The following is an 18,729-nucleotide window of genomic DNA, read 5'->3' as shown; positions in this document are numbered from 1 at the left end:
TGGAGCAAGAAGAAAAGTCCATATTTATAGTCAGGCGTAATTTTACGTTACTGAGGGGTCCTTCATGTCACACGGAAATCAAACGTCGATGACCGATGTTTTTCCTCCCATTAACAGGTAAATTTAGAATTTTCTTCGTTATGTACTCTCATTTGAGACGTCCCATTCTGCAAGATCAAGTTAATTGGATTGAGGCGTAATTAATTATGTGAACTCACTCGCGAATGAATATACTTCAACCTCCTCAGAATGGTTTGTTTACATCTTTTGCTTGGCGTCCATTAGAGTGGCCTAGCGAAGAGTATTAGCTATACTAGGTTATTTTCGTGGGCAAAATCTTGACAAAGGACGTAACGTCTGAAAAATTGTCGAGGTTAGTCTACTGTATTCATCACATAGTTGTAGAAAAAAAAAACAAAAAAAAAAACGAACGTTTGCCACGCTGTCTGGTTTGCTTGAGGAACAAGTGGCAACCATGGAGCTAAGCTAAGTCGCTAACGGCGAATCATGTCAAGTGTGTTGACATTTATTTGCGGTTACTATAATCATTATTTTCCCTTAAGTTCCACATATTTGTACTCCTACCGCGTTTTAATTTGTGCCTTTTTTTTTTTTTACGATTACTTTTGGGATGGTCAGTTGAGTTCACTTCCGTTTCCAACTTGTTTCATTTTAGAGCAGGGCTGGACAATCTCGGCGTTAGAGGCCCGGAGTCCTGCAGGTTTTGCGTGTTTCCCTTCTCCAACACAGCTGTGATCAGCAAGCTCTGCATAAGCCTGATAACGATCCTGTTGATTGGAATCCGCTTGCAGGATTTAAACGTGAAATTATCGTCACACCCCCTACGCAAGTGTGTGCAACAGTTACGATTATATGGGTTACCTGCACACATTTGGTCTTAAAAGTCAGCGTTTTATGTTATGCACAAAACGAAGCAATATATCGCTCCCGATAACCTCCCGTTTTGCATTAATTGTAAAAGTATTGCTTTAGCATAACTGGACTTCATTTGCTACTTACATACCAACATGCAACATCCTAACCTTAAATTTTTAAAATTCTCGCTTAGATTAGGTTTAAATTAATTTATGTTCCTTAATGTTGCCCTTTGTTTTGAATATTGTTGTGGTTTTATTAAAACGAAGGTATAGTCCTAATATTGTTGCTCAGTTTAATTTCCCTCAGAGGATGAATAAAGTATTTGTCTGTTTATATTGTAGCTATAATTTTGCATAAGAAGCGAAGAACAACTCTTTCTTGTCTGCTTTTGTCAGTATGCCTGCTGAACGCAAGCGCTCAGTAAACATGGATGAGAAAGACGTTTGTTCCGCCAGCAGCAAGGACAAAGAGAAGGATAGAGATGTGGAGAGGAAAGCGGCGGCGGCAGCAGCAGCGCCGCGGGACAAAGCCAAAGATGAGGCCAAGATGACCGGCAAGAAGGACGGTGGCAAAGACGAGAAGAGGAAGCGCCAGGAGGAGGAGAAGAAGAAGAAAGAGGAGAAGGAACGGAAGAAGAAAGAGGAGGAGAAACAGAGGGCGGAGGAAGAGCAGAAGCAGAAGGAGGAGGAGGTGAAAAGGCAGCAAGAGGAGCAGGAGAGGAAGCTTCAAGAGGAGGAGGCCAAAAGGAAACGCGAGGAGGAAGCGGCTATCCTGAGGTATGTGAATGTGAATTTCTCATATCATTTAAAAAGGTTATTGACCTTGTTTGTTTATCTTGAAAATCAAATACAGTACAGTATATTTTTTTTGCGAGGAGTGCAGTGTTTTTCAACCCGTATTGAGCAATTATTATTTTTATTTTTTTTTGTAGTCAACGCTTGATTTGCTTATCCAATCCCATTCGGGCACGTTCTTGGCCTCACAAACAGTAGGAAATTGTTAACATGCAACACAACTATGACGTTGCTTTAAAAAAAAAAAAAAAAAAACTTTGTGTATGTTTGGCCCCTGTGCAACACTGTCTGATCTGAAATTCTGAATTCAACTTGTGGTAGGGAACAGGAAGAAGGGCAACAGCTGCACCAGGAGGCCTGGGAGCGCCACCACTGCCGGAAGGAGCTGCGCGGCAGGAACCAGAATGCCCAGGAGGCCCGTCCGGAAGAAGCCTTCTTTAGTCGCCTGGACTCGAGCCTGAAAAAGAACACGGCATTCGTCAAGAAGCTACGCACGCTCACCGAGCAGCAGCGCGACTCGCTCTCCAATGACTTCGCCTCGCTTAACCTGAGCAAGTACATCGGCGAGGCGGTGGGATCGGTGGTGGAGGCCAAGCTGAAGATCTCGGATGTGGGCTGCGCTGTGCACCTGTGCTCGCTCTTCCACCAGAGGTACAGCGAGTTCGCCCCCCTACTCCTGCAGGCATGGAAGAAGCACTTTGAGGCACGTAAGGAAGACAAGTCGCCCAACGTCAGCAAGCTGCGCACAGACATGCGCTTCCTGGCCGAGCTCACCATCGTGGGCTTCTTCACCGACAAAGAGGGCCTGTCGCTCATCTATGAGCAGCTCAAGAACATCATCAGCGCTGACCGCGACACGCACACGCACGTGTCGGTGGTGATCAGCTTCTGTAAGCACTGCGGCGACGACATCGCCGGCCTGCTGCCCCGCAAGGTCAAGATGGCCGCCGACAAGTACAGCCTGGCCTTTCCCCCGAGCGAGATCATCAGCACGGAGAAGCAGCAGCCCTTCCAGAACCTGCTGCGCGAGTACTTCACATCCCTCGCCAAGCACCTCAAGAAGGACCACAGGGAGCTGCAGAATATTGAAAGGCAGAACAGGTGAGGGATTTTTCCTGCCTCAAATTGACACAAGTATTTACCTGAATTGTATTTGGCTTTGACATTGTTTTTTTCTAATGTATTTCTTGTTTTTTTGCAAAATATTTTATTTTCTAAATTAGTTTTTCTCAAACTTGTTCCCAAAAATACAGTTCACCAAGTCGCAGCATAATGACCAACGGTAGTAACGCAGTAATCGGTAGTCCCATCAAAAATATCGCAGATATTTTATTTCCAAAGTGTACATTAACTCATTCACTCCCAGCCATTTCCATGTTCTATTGCTATAAAAACATGGAACCTACCAAAATAAAGATTAAAGTCTCTTCTTTCATCAGGAAAAAAAAGTATATTTGTATCTGTTTTTACATTTTGCAGCAGTTACCATTAGAATTAGCTAAGTTTCATCATTATTCACAAGCCTGTTGAAAATACTGGGAAAAAGAGCTTGTTGCAACATGGCCCTGGCTGATCTCTTATACTTTGCTGCCACCTCCTGGCCATTTTTTTTTAACTTTTTTTTTGTACAACTACCATTGCTTTAAGTGACTTCTTCAGGTCAGAAACTGCATCAAAGCCGTCATAATGCTCCAGCATACAAAAACCTTAAAAAAACAAACAAACAAACAAACAAAAAAACGTATAAATACGTTTTTGGGAGTGAATGAGTTAATATTCTAAGCTACTGTACACATTTTCTGCCTTTTTACACTGTAATTGACCTTACTGTGGCACACCCCTCCCCGCCCACTAAATGCGATGAGCAGCACCCTCGGGCATTTACCAGTCATGATGAGAGAAGTGCATTCACAGTAATGGCAAAGTTGTCAAATCTTCCTTGTGATTTCTCGGTCAGGTATTTTCAGGACGTCGATATTTCTCTTCCAAGCAAGCAGAGGGGGCTTTACATTTTTTAGAGAAGGGTATCTTCTCGTGATGCACGATATTAAAAATTTCAACCCATACCGATAACCGATAATTTCCTGCTTTGTATGGTCGATACCGATAAAGGATAAATTTGATTTTTATATTTAATATAGCCTTCATATAATCTGAAATTTGTGCATCCAGGAATGAAAAAAAAAGATATTTTAGTAGCTCTGATTATGACAGTAAACAAATGTCTCTTTCAAATGTGTATTTTCTATATGAAATGGCTAACGGATAAATACACAAAATAAAAAGTTAATTTTAAAATTAAAATAGTTCTAAAATGTGTAAAAGACGTCTGCCCCGGCCTAAATTGGTATGGTTGTACCACACTGCTTTTGCCCGCCATGGGCCAGTCATTTCCATTCACATCATTAGCGCATGGCTAGCGGTGGTAGTAGCGTAGCTGAAATCACAGCCCCTTCGAGAGAGGAGGGTATGGCATAGGTGTGGCCTGGTGCAGCTGTTTACATAGGTGACACGCCCCTAAAACAGGTTGTTTGGAACGGAGCGTTTTTTTGGCTGATTTGGGGACAGCAAAAATATTAGATCCAAAGTCAATTTTGACAAATGCATGTCACAGACATGTCTATTACAAATTTGACAGCACTTTTAGTAAGTGGAAAAGTAGAATAATATGGGACCTTTAAATGAAAACATTCTCAAGGAGATAAAGTAAGCCAAAAGTCCCATTCAAGGCACTTGTTCAGGCAGATGCACATTTATTGTGACCTCCCAGTGTCCAATAATGAGGCTAGTTTACAGTATAACACCACTGTCTTTCTTTACAGTCTGTTATTCATTTTATTTATATCAATAAGTTGTATTCAATTGATGTTCAATGAACCCTGTATATTATTATTTTTTTCTTTGGATCAGACCAAAGCAGCATTGTGAAGGTCATGGTAACTTGTGGTGTGGTCTTCAGGCGCATTTTGCATTCCAAGGGGGAGCTGAGTGAGGACCGCCACAAGCAGTACGAGGAGTTTGCCACGTCTTATCAGAAGCTGCTGGCCAACACTCAGTCTTTGGCTGACCTGCTGGATGAAAACATGCCAGAGTTGCCTCAGGACAAGACCGTGCAGGAAGGTGGGCCATCCTTTCCTTGCGTCTCTCTCAAGCGTCAGCCCGGTCTGATGAGCAGCCACGCTTGTTCCCGCAGAACACGGCCCCGGCATCGACATTTTTACCCCCGGCAAGCCCGGAGAGTACGACTTCGAGGGCGGCCTCTGGGAGGACGAAGACGCTCGCAACTTCTACGAGAACCTGGTGGACCTGAAGGCATTTGTCCCCGCCATTCTCTTCAAGGACAATGACAAGAGCATGCAAAGCAAAGACAAGGACGAAGCCAAAGGTACGTTGGAAACACCGACCGCAATCCTGCTTTGAAATGTCCTTGCAAAATATTTGAAAACTAAATCAGGAATTGACAACTTTGAAGGCAATAAGGAACTTAAATATAGTTGGGGAAAAGCAAAGTCCTGACAAATAAAGCAGAGTTCATGTAAGTACAGTTATACCTTGACTTAAGAATGACCCAACTAACCATTTTTACAACCATCACTAGATTTATGATGCAAGCCAAAGTTAGGAAAAAAAAAAAAACGGAGCAACCAAGGCACTGTAATACCATTTTGTATGTCGGCAAGGAGAACTATCTATTTTTCATGCTTCTATTTTTTCTGCTTATGACAAAACCAAATTTTTCTTCTATATACTGTAATAACTTTCCCCTCATTTCGCTTTCATTTCCACTTAATTCCCATACATTTCCAACAGTTCCTGAGGTTACTTAACAAAATTATCCATCTTTATTTCCTATTAGAAACTTTTCAGAAATGTAGTGGAAACTACTACATCTACAGTTAGGCCCAGAAATATTTGGACAGCAGGGCTCTACACTAACTTTTCCACTACTAGCACTGGTGCGAGCAACATTTTCAGTTGCTCGCACAGCGTAGGATTTGGTCGCACTATTTTTTTGTGGAGATGCACGGTCGGCAAACGCCAGGCATTCCTGATGATCCTCGGTCCAGCCTGTGCATTTATTAGCTTGCAGCCACAGACTCCTCTGGTCTTTCTCAAATGGCCTCTTTCCTCTTGGAATTGAGAATAATTTCAACTTCAATTCACACACATAACAGGTAGGCATGTTGATATTGTTTGAAACTATTCAAAAAGTATAACAACTCCACTCAAAAGAAAAAAAAAGAAACATTTGATGACATAGCCTGGAAAGTTTACACAGTAATGACATGCTGTCAAACTTTCTTGTCATTCTCTTGTTATCTACGGTAGACGGCCGAGAGGGGAAGGAGGCCACCAGCACCACGGAGGAACTGGAGCTGGAGCTGGAGGCGCTGGACATCGCTGACGAGCCTCTGGAACTGGAAGGAGCCGACGAGGCCGAGAGTGAAGAGCTTAGCAAAAAGCTCATCGATGAGCAGGGTGAATGACAGAAAAACACTCTTCCTTTTTACCTTTCATACACACATTTATGATGTATGACATTATCATGTATGATTGTCAGAGCAAGATGATGAGGAGGCCAATACGGGAACCCACCTGAAGCTGATCGTGGATGCTTTCATCCAGCAGCTTCCAAACTGCGTTAACCGAGACCTCATAGACAAGGTGAGCACAAACAAGTCAGCGAGTCAGCGGCAAACAAACGTGCTCAGCTTGGCGTCTAACGTTTGTGCACTGTGTCGCCACTTACAGGGCGCTATGGACTTCTGCATGAACATGAACACCAAATCCAACAGGAGGAAGCTGGTGCGAGCGCTCTTCACCGTGCCCCGGCAGAGGTGACACACGCGCACTGAACACGTGTATGGAAAGCCATTTGAACATTTTGCACTGAATTGTTACAATAGATGCATTTCCATTACGATCAGTTTTACGTAAAAGGCAAGTTGCGTAAAAGCAAGCTGATATTGGAAACACTGGATTTTCGAAAAAAACGCTCAAATATTCCAAAAACGATTATACGCTCTCATGAGGTAGTTTTTGTGCATTCCCTGTAGTCATGTAACACGCGCCCGGTTACGAAGGAAAGTAATGTAGCACATTGTTTGCCAATGTGTATTTTTATTTACTTGCAATTGACTAATATTTGTTTTGAGAATTATTAATTTTGGTATTTGTCTTTTAGTTTTACACGCTGAAGTGTTTTGTATACTGCACGTCATGAGCACAAAACAGAGAGAGGTGTAACCGAGCGAGCCTCGTTCAAGAAGGAGTTGAATAAAAGGAGGGGAGCTTGAAATCCTGTCCCGCCATGTCTGGTGAATTTAGCAGGGAAGATGCCAGAAAACATCAGAAACTTTAAAATATTTGTAACCCGCCTTTACCCAGGCTCCAGAAACAACAACATTGTAGTGTTACAGGAAGTAGGAAGCACTTGCTTTCATGTCGGAACTGCCTCCTGAGGGGATAACAAGTCTTTTTAAGCGCAAAGCAATTTAGCTATAGAGCCAGTATGCCGCCGTTCAGATGTAGTTGCTTGTACTTGTTTTACTAGTACGAGAAATGTCATCCTTATGGTTGAAGGCATTATTGCAAAAAATAAAAATGAAAAAAAATACTAGTAAGACATTGTCATCTACTAGTGTGCTTAGAATGGCATTAGTCGTGTGGAATAAATGCTCAAATGGCTTTCTGTACATTCTTTCGACAGACCGTGTTTCTCAGACTGACCACCAGTCAGCGTAGTGGAAAGGTAGTGACTGTTTTGTCCTTCTTTTGCAGGTTGGATCTGCTGCCTTTTTACTCCCGCCTAGTCGCCACCCTTCATCCCTGCATGTCGGACGTGGCTGAGGACCTCTGCTCCATGCTGAAGGGAGACTTCAGGTTTCACGTAAGGACCCAGACGCATTGCACTTCATACATCACAGGTGTCTGTCCTTGAACAAATTCTCTTTTGTTTTCATGCTTCAGATTCGCAAGAAGGACCAGATCAACATCGAGACCAAAAATAAAACTGTCAGGTTTATTGGCGAGCTGGCCAAGTTCAAGATGTTCTCCAAGACAGACACACTTCATTGTCTCAAGGTGGCCGACGTCTTTGTCAAGTGGCTAAGTTTGCGTTGAATTTACATGAGCAAAAATGGCACCAAACAAAAAAAAAGTCATTGCAATAAGTAGCCACTGTGGTTCCGCTGTTATTTGCCCTAATATGCCACAAGATGGCGACAAAGCCTTATCTCGACTGGAATTGCTGTCAAAGAAGTGCAGTGGTGCTTTGAGTGATTTATTATAAATACTTTTGGGTGCATTTTTTTTCGAGAATGAAGAAATATGTTAAGAAATATATTTTTGCACTTTATTTCCATTCATTTCAATGGAAATGATAATTGAAGTGGTCAGAGAATGAATTGAAGAAGTCTTTTTGCAAAGTACCACTGGCATGTTGAAGTGACAAGCTGGGGGACCAGCTAAGTTTAGCTTTAGCGTCTTTATGGTGTTTGTATATGGACACTGTTTTTCAAAATGGAAACATCTGGAAACCACCAGAGTTTGAAATGTTATTTAAGTGTTATAAGATCAGAGTTTTTGGTACATTTACAGTTTTAAAATTCTTATCGGCATTATTTTTGTGGCAACTTATCTCAATTTCCTCACATGGACTTAAGTCTGTGTGAAATATGATCCTGTTGAGTTCAACACAAACTTATTGTGTTGTCTCAATGGCACCAGGTTAAGTGGTTCATTTTCTGCCTGTTGTTGTCATAGACAAATGAAGAAAGGCACATTATGTGTAGTGAATACAATATTTGTGGACTAATTACACCCCCAGATGCTGCTGTCTGACTTCACGCATCACCACGTGGAGATGGCGTGCACCCTGCTGGAGACCTGTGGCCGCTTTCTCTTCAGGTCGCCCGACTCTCACCTGCGCACAAGCGTCCTGCTGGTCAGTCTTCTTGGTTTTTCATTATTCTTTCTGAGATTGCTAGATAAATACACTTCATGGCTTCTTGTATTTGTTTGAACTTTGCGAATTTCTATCATATGTGCCCTCCAGGAGCAAATGATGCGGAAGAAGCAGGCTCAGCATCTGGATGCGCGCTACGTGACCATGGTGGAGAACGCCTACTATTATTGCAATCCCCCACCTATGGAGAAGACGGTGAAGAAGAAGAGGCCGCCGTTGCAGGAGTACATCCGCAAGCTGCTCTACAAGGACCTTTCCAAGGTCACCACAGAAAAGGTTCTCAGGCAGATGCGCAAGCTGCCCTGGCAGGACCCCGACGTGAAAAGCTTCCTGATCTGCTGCATGGTCAACATCTGGAACGTGAAGTACAACAGCATACATTGCGTGGCCAACTTGCTGGCTGGCCTGGTGGCCTACCAGGAGGACGTGGGCATCCATGTGGTGGACGGTGTCCTGGAGGACATACGCTTGGGTATGGAGGTATGTACAGGCCTTTCCAACATTTGGATGACTAAAAGAAAAAAATCCAAGAGGATTTTCAGAGATTCAAAGGGAAGAATTGACCCATTCCAAATCCAAAAGGATTAATTTGTGTCTGGAGAAGAATGTATCCAACTTGTGAACCCTAATCAGCGCAAATTTCATTTGACCCCCTTTTAGTTTTTCTCCTCCCCTCTTTTTGTTTTTGATGGAAATCATGTTAATTATAAGCTCATTAAATGGAGATTCAAAAATATATAAACCGCTATAATATCAATATCAATATCAATTGGAGGAGTATGATTGAAGATAAATGTAAGAAATTCCAGGATTAAAAAAATAAATAAAATTATTATCAATGCAGGACATGCACAAAAAATATCTAGTTAGCTTTTTCTATTAAATGTAGCGGTCTCTTTATGTACTCTTTTGGATAAATGCAGTAAATGTATTTGGTCACGTCGCTTGTTCAAAATAAACTTTTAAAGGCTCACCACACAGTTTGTCCATCCATAAACAAAGTCTGGGGAAATGACAAAAACCAGACAAGGACTATGAAAAGAAGTGATTGTTTGAAAATGTGAACTTTCTCCCCACCAGGTCAACCAGCCCAAGTTCAACCAGCGGCGCATCAGCAGCGCCAAGTTCCTGGGCGAACTGTACAACTACCGCATGGTGGAGTCGGCCGTCATCTTCCGCACGCTCTTCTCCTTCATCTCCTTTGGTGTCAATCAGGACGGCAGCCCCAGCTCGCTAGACCCCCCCGAGCACCTCTTCCGCATCCGTCTGGTGTGCACGCTCCTCGACACCTGCGGCCAGTACTTCGACCGAGGCTCCAGCAAGAAGAAGCTAGACTGTTTCCTCATCTATTTCCAGGTAAGTCGCAATCCCATGGCGTGATCAGGAAAGGGCTCTGACTCTCGCATGCCTGTTTTGTCTGCAGCGCTACATCTGGTGGAAGAAGAGCGTAGACGCCTGGACCAAAGAGCACCCCTTCCCCATCGACATTGATTACATGATCAGCGACACCCTGGAGCTCCTGCGGCCCAAAATGAGGATCAGTTCCTCACTGGAGGAGGCCAGCAGGCAGGTTGTGGACTTGGAGAGAGAGGTTCTCGTCAAATTAGGTAAGGACACATTCAAGCAGGGCCGGACTGAAAAGATTTTTACCTCCTAATTGAATTAGGAGTGTGACGACATATCAATATCGTGATGCTTTGTCCCCCGATACATTATCAATACGCCTATATAACGGCTCCATTGTTTATTACTTATGGAGCAATTACTTGGCTGGCCACTAGGGGGAGCGCCTCATAAGAGTGGTGGGTACGGAAGTGTTCAGGCGAAGAAGACTCATGAGCTTACTTTTACTTGTGTAAGACGTTTATCTGTCCAGCTACTGACTCAGTTTTGCATACATTTCTATAAAAAACAAACAAACATATAAATACGTCTTTTGGACACTTAAAAAACAACAACAACAAAAACAAAACAAGAGCCTTTTATCGCATATCGTATCGTGAGGTACCTCGAGGTTCCCACCCCTAATTTGAATATTTTCAAGTCAAGGATCTGCAACATTTCAAGTGAAATTATCATGTAAAGGAACAACGAGAACAGGAAAGGGGCGGATACTTTTTTCACGACACCGCACATATTGTCTATGACACATCCTGTCTCACTGGTTCAGCTGCTCTTTTGGTTTTGGCCCAGCGGCATTCCTGAAGTCATTCAAATCCTGCAGTTGAGCCTCATTGTGTATTGAGATGAACAATGACGTCATCAACACTTGCTTCATCATTCCATACAAGAATGAATGAAAATCTTCAATCAACCAATCAGCGCATTCCACTGTGTTTGGCTCCGCCCCCTCGGAGGACAACGAGGCTGCGGCAGCAAAATAGGAAATGCCTGAGCTGCGATATTTGTGTAGTTGTGTGTCACTCAGCAGCCCGGGAGAACGCCGGCTGTGTTTGCCGGTTTCGAGGTGTCGACTGAGGAAAAATGTCAACGGCCTTCTCCGCCCTGTGAGAGTGTGATGCAAAAAAAAAAAAAAAAAAACTGAAGTGGAGGGTGTGGTTGGTTTTCATAATAACTCCTAAAATATTTGGGATGTTGGGCTTTGCAGTGAAAATTCAGGATTTTTTTTTTTTTTTTTCTTTTGACGTTTTTGAGTAATGTAGTTTTTCCAAAGAATTTAGGACAAACATTTTTAATTTGAGGGCCACATACAGAATATCAGAAGGACGCAAGGCCCACATAATGTTATGAAGAGAAATTGTGTTTAATCCTAAAAAAAATTTGTACAATTTTATTTATTGTTTTGCATATTTAGAAAAATGCTACAGTATATAAACCAATTTATTTGTAATATGACAGTAGGGTTATTATAGTTGTTGAATTTTTTTATTTTAGTTAGTTTTTATTTCATTTTGTTTTGTTTTTCAAATTTAGTTGCAATTAGTTTTCAGGGTGGTTTTGTTAGTTTTTATAAGTTTTAGTTCTTTAATAAATGTTTAGTTTTAGTTTAATTTGTTAGTGTCAGTATTAGTTTTTTTTTAAGTTTTTTTTATTTTATTTTTTTTTTTATGTGGATTACTTGTGCGCAATATTTAAAAAAACACCATGGGAGCGACGTCACATTTAAAATCATCCCCAAAGGCTCATGCATTAAATTAATTACCAAAGACTAAAATGAAGGACGTTTGCTATAATTATAGTTAGTTTTAGTTAGTTTTGTAAACATAAAATGTAGTTTCAGTTAGTTTTTGTTTTTTTTAAAAAGCATTTTCATTTCTATTTTATTTCGTTAACGACATTTAGTTTTGAATTTTAATTTTTTCATTAGTTTTAGTTAACTAAAATAATCTTTAATGGCACCTGTTTTTTGATACCCTCCCTTCTTACTTTGACCATCTCCAAACATTTTTGTTTTGTTTATTTTATTTGAACTGAGTCAAATTTTTAGCATATGTCACGGGCCAGTGAAAAATGGACGGCGGGGTCGCAAATGGCCCCTGGGCCGTAGTTTGGACACCCCTGATTTAGGAATTAGCTGCCATGGGTCTGGTGAGTGGTCTCATTCTACATCCACTCCCCAAAAAGAAATAATTTGTTGAGTAATGGATGCCCTGAGGTGAACACTGGCACGATTGCGTAAGCATGATCATACATTCTTCGTCCGCCAGGTCAGTTCACAATCTCTCCATCTGCTCCGCCTCTTGCATCACAATCTCACAGCTGGCATTGGAGAAGAAGAAGAAATGCTGTATTCAAAACTAGCCATCATTTAATGGCAGTGAAGTTTGGCTATTTTGGAAATGAATCTTGTGAATCAATGGAACGTCGGTTTGCTCTATTTGGATTTCTCTGTCAAGAAAGTATCTTGATTTACAAACATTCTGAAAAGTTCCATGAAAATGGTTGGATTTATGTTTTTTCGTGTGTCTCGTCTGCACAGGTCTGGCCATGGAGAAGGACGGCCGCTCCAGCGCCATGAGCGAAGGCGAAGTCCTGGATGAGGAGGACGACGACGAAGACGAGGAGGGTGGCGCCGAGACGGAGGAGCAGTCGGGCAATGAGAGCGAAATGAACGAACCCGAGGAGGACGTGAGTCTGCCATCTCAACATCTCGCTCATCCTCCTTTTCATCTTTTATTATTGCCGTCCGCAGGAGGCGTCTGACAATGAAGAGGAGGAGCGGGATGAAGAGGAGGAGGAGAACACCGACTACCTGACAGACTCCAACAAAGAAAATGAGACGGACGAGGAGAACAATGTGAGAGCTCACGTGTCACGTTTCTCCACTTCACTTGCTTGAGTTTTGGATTTCTTTCTACTAGCTCTGTTTTTCTGATGAATCCGTACCAAAAATCTGATGAAAACAAAGCCATATTTCCACTCTTTTACTGCCACACGCGATCCAAAAAAACAACTAGACAGTGCCAGCCGATTTCAAGCATTTTCACTCATCTTTCAAGGTAAACAGAATATTGTGCGCCATGACTACATAGTGGATACCATATGAAAGATTGGATTCCATTCTTTCAGTCGAAAAAGAAAGTACATTTCTACCTTATTCCGTTCACCATTTGAATATAGGTCATTTGAGTGACATAAGTGAAAATAGAAAAAAAAGAGAAAAGCTTTTTGTGAAGATGCATTTTCTACACATCAGTGACTTTGACGCTAATATTTTTTGTTCAGTGACACTCTGTGAATTAGATTTAATGTGACAAACGCTTTGATCATTCACATCATCCATAAAAACATTCTATTTCATCAGATTCCATCATGTTTCATTGTAATTTGATACACCGGGGAGCCAATTGAAAGGAGATACAATGCTGCTATGCTAATGCTAATGCTGCTAATAATATATACATACTAACAAAAAGAAGCAATATTGTGCTTTTGTATATAACGGCAGTGCACATAAAAAAACATACAATCTAATAACAATAACTAATATTGAGACACTTACCAGCTAATGCGAGCAAACATTGAGTTCCTCCACATATTGACTCGATTCATAAGCATATGACATCTGATGATGATTTGAAACACAGAAGGTCAAAACATGCCTTGTGAAAATTAAACTGCACTAAAAAATTGCCACCAGCGGGTGCTAGAACTGCACAAATAGAAATGAACTTGACATTTTGAACCGATGTTCTGCTTATAATATCGTGAAATGCCGATCAATGATATTGTGGCACTGCCCATTGAGGGAAAAAATTAAAAAAAGTAGTCAATTAACGTCATTGGCGGCATTCATTGGAATTTTAGCATACGCCATGAAACGTTTTTGGCGGTAAAAGAGTTAAATTTGTTATATTTTAATTTTTTTTGGTATGAAAACTGAACAGGTATAAGAAAACAAGGACAACATTTTGACCAAAATAATTGAAAACCGACTGAAAACTAGACCATAAGTCACGTGTATAAGTTGTAAACATCAAAGTTGACTTTTTCAATGTTTGTTCCAGTAACTTGAAACTTGCTTGAAACCTGAAGGCGAAAATTTGAGACTGTGATTTTCACTTATAGGAGGTGACGATCCGTGGCGGCGGACTGAAGCACGTGGCGTGTGCCGAGGACGAGGACTTCATCCAAGCGTTGGACAAGATGATGCTGGAGAACCTGCAGGTGCGCCTGCTGCTCCAACCTCCACGGGCATCCTCTCGTTTGACATTTCAAATGCGCTTGTTTGATCCGCGCAGCAGCGGAGTGGAGAAACGGTGAAGGTGCACCAGCTGGATGTGGCCATTCCTCTGCAGCTGAAGAGCCAGCTGAGGAAGGGCGGCTCCAGCCAGCCGTGCATCGGCGAGGCCGACGTCGTTGACACCATGCAGTTCGTCATGCTCACGCGCAAGGGCAACAAGCAGCAGGTGAGCGCCCAAATTGTCACATGCTCACGTCTTAACTTTTTCTTCAAAGGGTAATGTACAGAAAAAAATCCAAGGATGATTTCTTCACAATATATTCTAGTGCTGTCACTATTGAATATTTTTAGAATCGATTAATCATCTAGTCTGATTCATTTTAATTTTGCATTAAAATGTATTACAAAAGCAATTTTCCCCCCTGATTACTCTTTATTAAAGGCCCTGTCTGCCGGTTTCACTCAGGAAAATGCACTTTTTAAATACAGGATTTAAACAAACAAACTATTTCTCAATTAACAGATCTGAGCTTTTCTTAAAGTGTGGAGATGATTTTGACCTAGGACAAAATCACCACCACATGTTAAGAGAAGCCCAATTCTGTAAATTGAGAAGTAGTTTGTTTGTTTAAATTCTGCATTTAAAAAGTGCATTTTCCTGAGTGAAACCAGCAAACTGCGCCTTTAATTATGTGTCAATGTATCGCTGATCCGTTGTTTTCATTTGCTGCTCGAGGAGGTCCAGCAAAAAACATTTGCATGTAAATTGCAAAAAACTAAACTTGAATCGTGCAAAGTAATGAACCATTTGTGAGAACAAGAAGAGTAATAGTACCAGAGTCGTCAAATGTTTGTTTTCTGAGTGGATTTTGTTGTGGAGGATTTTAAAGAGGTTTCGAGGGCTCATTCCCTGTTTCTGTTTCAAATTCCACAATGATGGCGGCCACTTATCATGATGCAACTTTGATCGATTTTTTTTTTTTTTTTTTTTTTTTTTTTTTTTTTTTTTTTTTTTTTGCTGCCCGGTACCAAATGGCCCACAGACTAGTAGTGTCATAATAAACAGACCTGAGCAGAAGACAAATACGCCCAGTCAAAAACACACACAGCAATAATATTGACTCTCCAACGGTGTGCGTATTTGTGTGTTGGCAAGCTCCAGCTCGGGAATGTGTGGTTTGGAGCTTGAGGCTGCCTCTCATGCTATGTAGGGTGTGTCCACTTCTTGACGCGAAACCAAGGACATGACTGGAAAAGTGCACAGAACATCCTTGTAGATGTACAACACACAATTATTCATGCCTCTATGTGCGCGCTGTGTGGTTAGTTCTCCAGTCACATGTTGACATTTGCCTGAGATATGAATTAAGCTTTCTTTCATTTTAAACAGTTTGTACAATCCCTCTCTCAACATATCATAACAAGAATACCTAGCTAAATGTTTTTCAGAACAAATGATTTATTTTGAGTCATTAATAAAAATCTCAATTGCTTTTTTGTGATGTGTTGCACAGTTCAAGATCCTGAACGTGCCGCTGTCGTCCCACCTGGCCGCCAATCACTTCAACCAGCAGCAAGCCGAGCAGGAGGAGCGCATGCGGATGAAGAAACTCACCCTTGACATCAACGAGCGCCAGGAGCAAGAGGACTACCAGGGTACGAGGCCACCTGAGCCAAGTGCTGCTTCATCAAGCGCGTCCCGACCGCCATGAGATGGTTTGTTTTTGTGTCTTCCAGAGATGCTGCAGTCCCTGGCTCAGCGTCCGGCGCAGGCCAATACCAACCGCGAGCGCCGGCCCCGCTACCAGCACCCCAAAGGCGCCCCCAACGCCGACCTCATCTTCAAGACCGGTGGAAGGTGAGACGCTCGATTGCACCAGTGTCAAAAAGACCCGCCAGACTTAAGTTACTTCTTGTTTAAAACTAAGTAGCTCTTAATATGAAAAGTACACATCGATCGTTTCTGGTTCATATTTTTAATTTTAAATTTTTTTTTTTATTAAATTGTTATGTATCAATGACTAAAAAGGGGAATTCTGTGCTGCCACCTGGCGGTTAGGAGGGACGAAATAGAACCATATTTAAATTAGGGGAAAAAAAATACATTTTATTGAAAATTTAGATGTAAATTGAGGTATAAAATGTGCGATTAATGTCCGATTAATCATCAGTTAATTATTGAAGTCATGTGATTAATTACGATTAAAAATTTTAATTGACTGACACTGACACCTATAAAATATAGATAGATAGATAGATAGATAGATGAAAAGTTTCGTTTTTTTGGGTCAACATATTTTTTTTTATGTCGAATGTCACATACCACCAGATTTTTAAGTCAAAATTTAGATCAGAATCGGCATTAATGGCCAAGTGTCTGCAGTAGTTGGAGCCACTATAGCACTACAGTAGCAAAATGATAATAATAATAAAGTACCGGTAATAAGAAAATAAACAACAGGAAAAAAAAAAAAACATATTACAAAATACAGTGTTCCCTCGCTATAATGCAGTTCACTTTTAGCGGTCTCACTGTATTGCGGATTTTTTTTTTTTTTTGTGCAATTCTGTATGTATTTTTTTAGTTGCAGCTTGGATTTATGTCATCATAATCAATATCATCATCCATAATATACCCTTAGCTTGCTTTCACCTTAGTGAGTGAAACGTCCCAATACTCTGTTGAAAGCGAACGTGGTCACACGGTCTAATGTGGTCTTGGTCCGTCCGTCTGTCCTTAGGAGACGCTGATGAGTCCTCAGCTGAGCAAGCAACAGAGCAAAGGAACGAACAAGAGAGAAGATTGGAGGGAAACCCGTCCGGCAGGTAGGCGAGGACCAGACCTCCAAAAACGCCCACTGATGCCGGGAACCGAGCCAACCCCTGACCTCAACACACCACCAGAGGGGGGGACCGAGGAGGACAGACTGACTAAAGCGGCGGCCAGGGGTCAGAGGTTTTTCTTTTTGTCTGTTGCCTGAGATGACAAAAAAAACAAACTAGCACTAAAAGAAGACAAGACGCGGTGGCTGGGTGACCTTTTGGTGAGACGGACAGTAATTGCCTTGCTGTCCAAAATAACACGCAGGGGACGTGCAAGTGGACAAATTAGATGAAGGGATGTGATTTTATTTTTTATTTTTTTTCATTCATGAAGTGAATTTGGGAAAGCGTCAGCAGGACATCGAGGTAATGACGACGACGAGGTGCTGTCATCAAAATGTACAAAAATAGCATCACGAATTGACACTTCCTATGAGAAGATGGAGATTTTGGGTTTGGGGGTAATTACAGGATGAGCTTAAAATGCACCAGAACCTTCACAGGTCAACATGCTTGTGTAAACATTTGAATGTGCAACTGGTCAATCTTTCGTTGGACTCGTTGATTCTACGTTCCCCTCAAAAGTGCATTTTTGGTTCATCCTTAAATTTGACTGAAAAATCCAGTATCTCCATCTTGTTGTAAGTAGTGTATACAAATTCAGTTGTTCTTGCCGCATTTGTGAGCAGCAGTTAAAATAGTTTACCGACGTGATAGTGAGCGTGTAACATCCTTTGCAGCCGCTTGCATAATGCCAAGCAGTGGATCATGTTCTTGTGTTTTAATTTTGAAGCTGAATTGCCTGAGCTTCTCATTGATAATCTAAATACACTGTATGTGCCCTGTTCAAGCGTCTGACTCTTTTGATTTAGCTGTTGCAAATGAAAAAGCGGGTCGGCGAAGGAGGGCGGGGTGCGTCTATTTGCCCAAAGTCTAATTACAAGGCGGCTAACACAAGCATGTGCTCATTTCCTGCCTGGTGCTCCTCCAAGCGGACGACAATGCTGCTTTTTGCAGGTTTACATCACGAGGGTCTACAGCAGTGGTGTCCAAACTACGGCCGGGGGCCAACTGCGGCCCGCCGTCCATTTTTCAGTGGCCCGTGACATATGCTAAAAATTTGACTCAGTTCAAATCAAATAAACGAAATAAAAATGTTTGGAGATGGTCAAAGTAAGAAGGGAGGGTATCAAAAAACAGGTGCCATTAAAGGTTATGTTAGTTAACTAAAACTAATGAAAAAAATACAAGTAATATTCAAAAAACAATATTGTTACCGAAATAAAATTAAAACAAAAATGTTTTTTAAAAAACAAAAACTAACAAACTACATTTTATGTTTACAAAACTAACTAAAACTAACTATAATTATAGCAAACATGTCCTTCGTTTTAGTCTTTGGTAATTAATTTAATGAATGAGCCTTTGGGGATGATTTAAAATGTGATTTTTAGTAATTTATTTTGATATAAACCAGAATAATAATGTTTGAAAGCAGCCAATAGAAAAGCACCTTCAGATGACATTGCTCCCATGGTGTTTTTTTAAATATTGCACTCAAGTAATACACTAGGACAACCACTTTAAATTGTATTTTCGCTGGAGCATTCCTGGAGCGCACT

The 18,729-nt window shown here is 41.5% G+C and overlaps 1 protein-coding gene across 1 annotated transcript; it reads left to right on the top strand.

The window, feature by feature from the left end:
- The first annotated feature begins 46 nt into the window (after positions 1-46).
- On the top strand, positions 47-17,952 carry upf2 (UPF2 regulator of nonsense mediated mRNA decay). Its single transcript, XM_077500396.1, has 21 exons — positions 47-117; positions 1,275-1,655; positions 1,995-2,774; positions 4,633-4,793; positions 4,867-5,058; positions 6,003-6,152; positions 6,235-6,338; positions 6,426-6,511; positions 7,455-7,563; positions 7,644-7,757; positions 8,503-8,619; positions 8,731-9,120; positions 9,721-9,996; positions 10,064-10,247; positions 12,581-12,729; positions 12,794-12,898; positions 14,170-14,268; positions 14,343-14,510; positions 15,799-15,940; positions 16,022-16,142; positions 17,026-17,952. Exons 1-21 carry the CDS (start codon positions 65-67, stop codon positions 17,033-17,035), a joined length of 3,891 nt encoding a protein of 1,296 aa, XP_077356522.1. The 5' UTR covers positions 47-64; the 3' UTR covers positions 17,036-17,952.
- Positions 17,953-18,729: the final 777 nt, after the last annotated feature.

The sequence above is a fragment of the Festucalex cinctus genome, chromosome 16 (assembly GCF_051991245.1).
Source record: "Festucalex cinctus isolate MCC-2025b chromosome 16, RoL_Fcin_1.0, whole genome shotgun sequence".
NCBI lineage: Eukaryota > Metazoa > Chordata > Actinopteri > Syngnathiformes > Syngnathidae > Festucalex > Festucalex cinctus.
This window is presented reverse-complemented; position numbering and strand designations above follow the sequence as displayed.

What these genes read in the sequence shown, in the direction of transcription:
- upf2 (XM_077500396.1), top strand. Translation starts at nt 65, where the DNA reads ATGTCACACGGAAATCAAACGTCGATGACCGATGTTTTTCCTCCCATT. An exon ending in ACCGAGACCTCATAGACAAG is followed by an intron (nt 6,339 to 6,425) that starts GTGAGCACAAAC and finishes CGCCACTTACAG; the next exon opens with GGCGCTATGGACTTCTGCAT. An exon ending in AGACGGACGAGGAGAACAAT is followed by an intron (nt 12,899 to 14,169) that starts GTGAGAGCTCAC and finishes TTTCACTTATAG; the next exon opens with GAGGTGACGATCCGTGGCGG.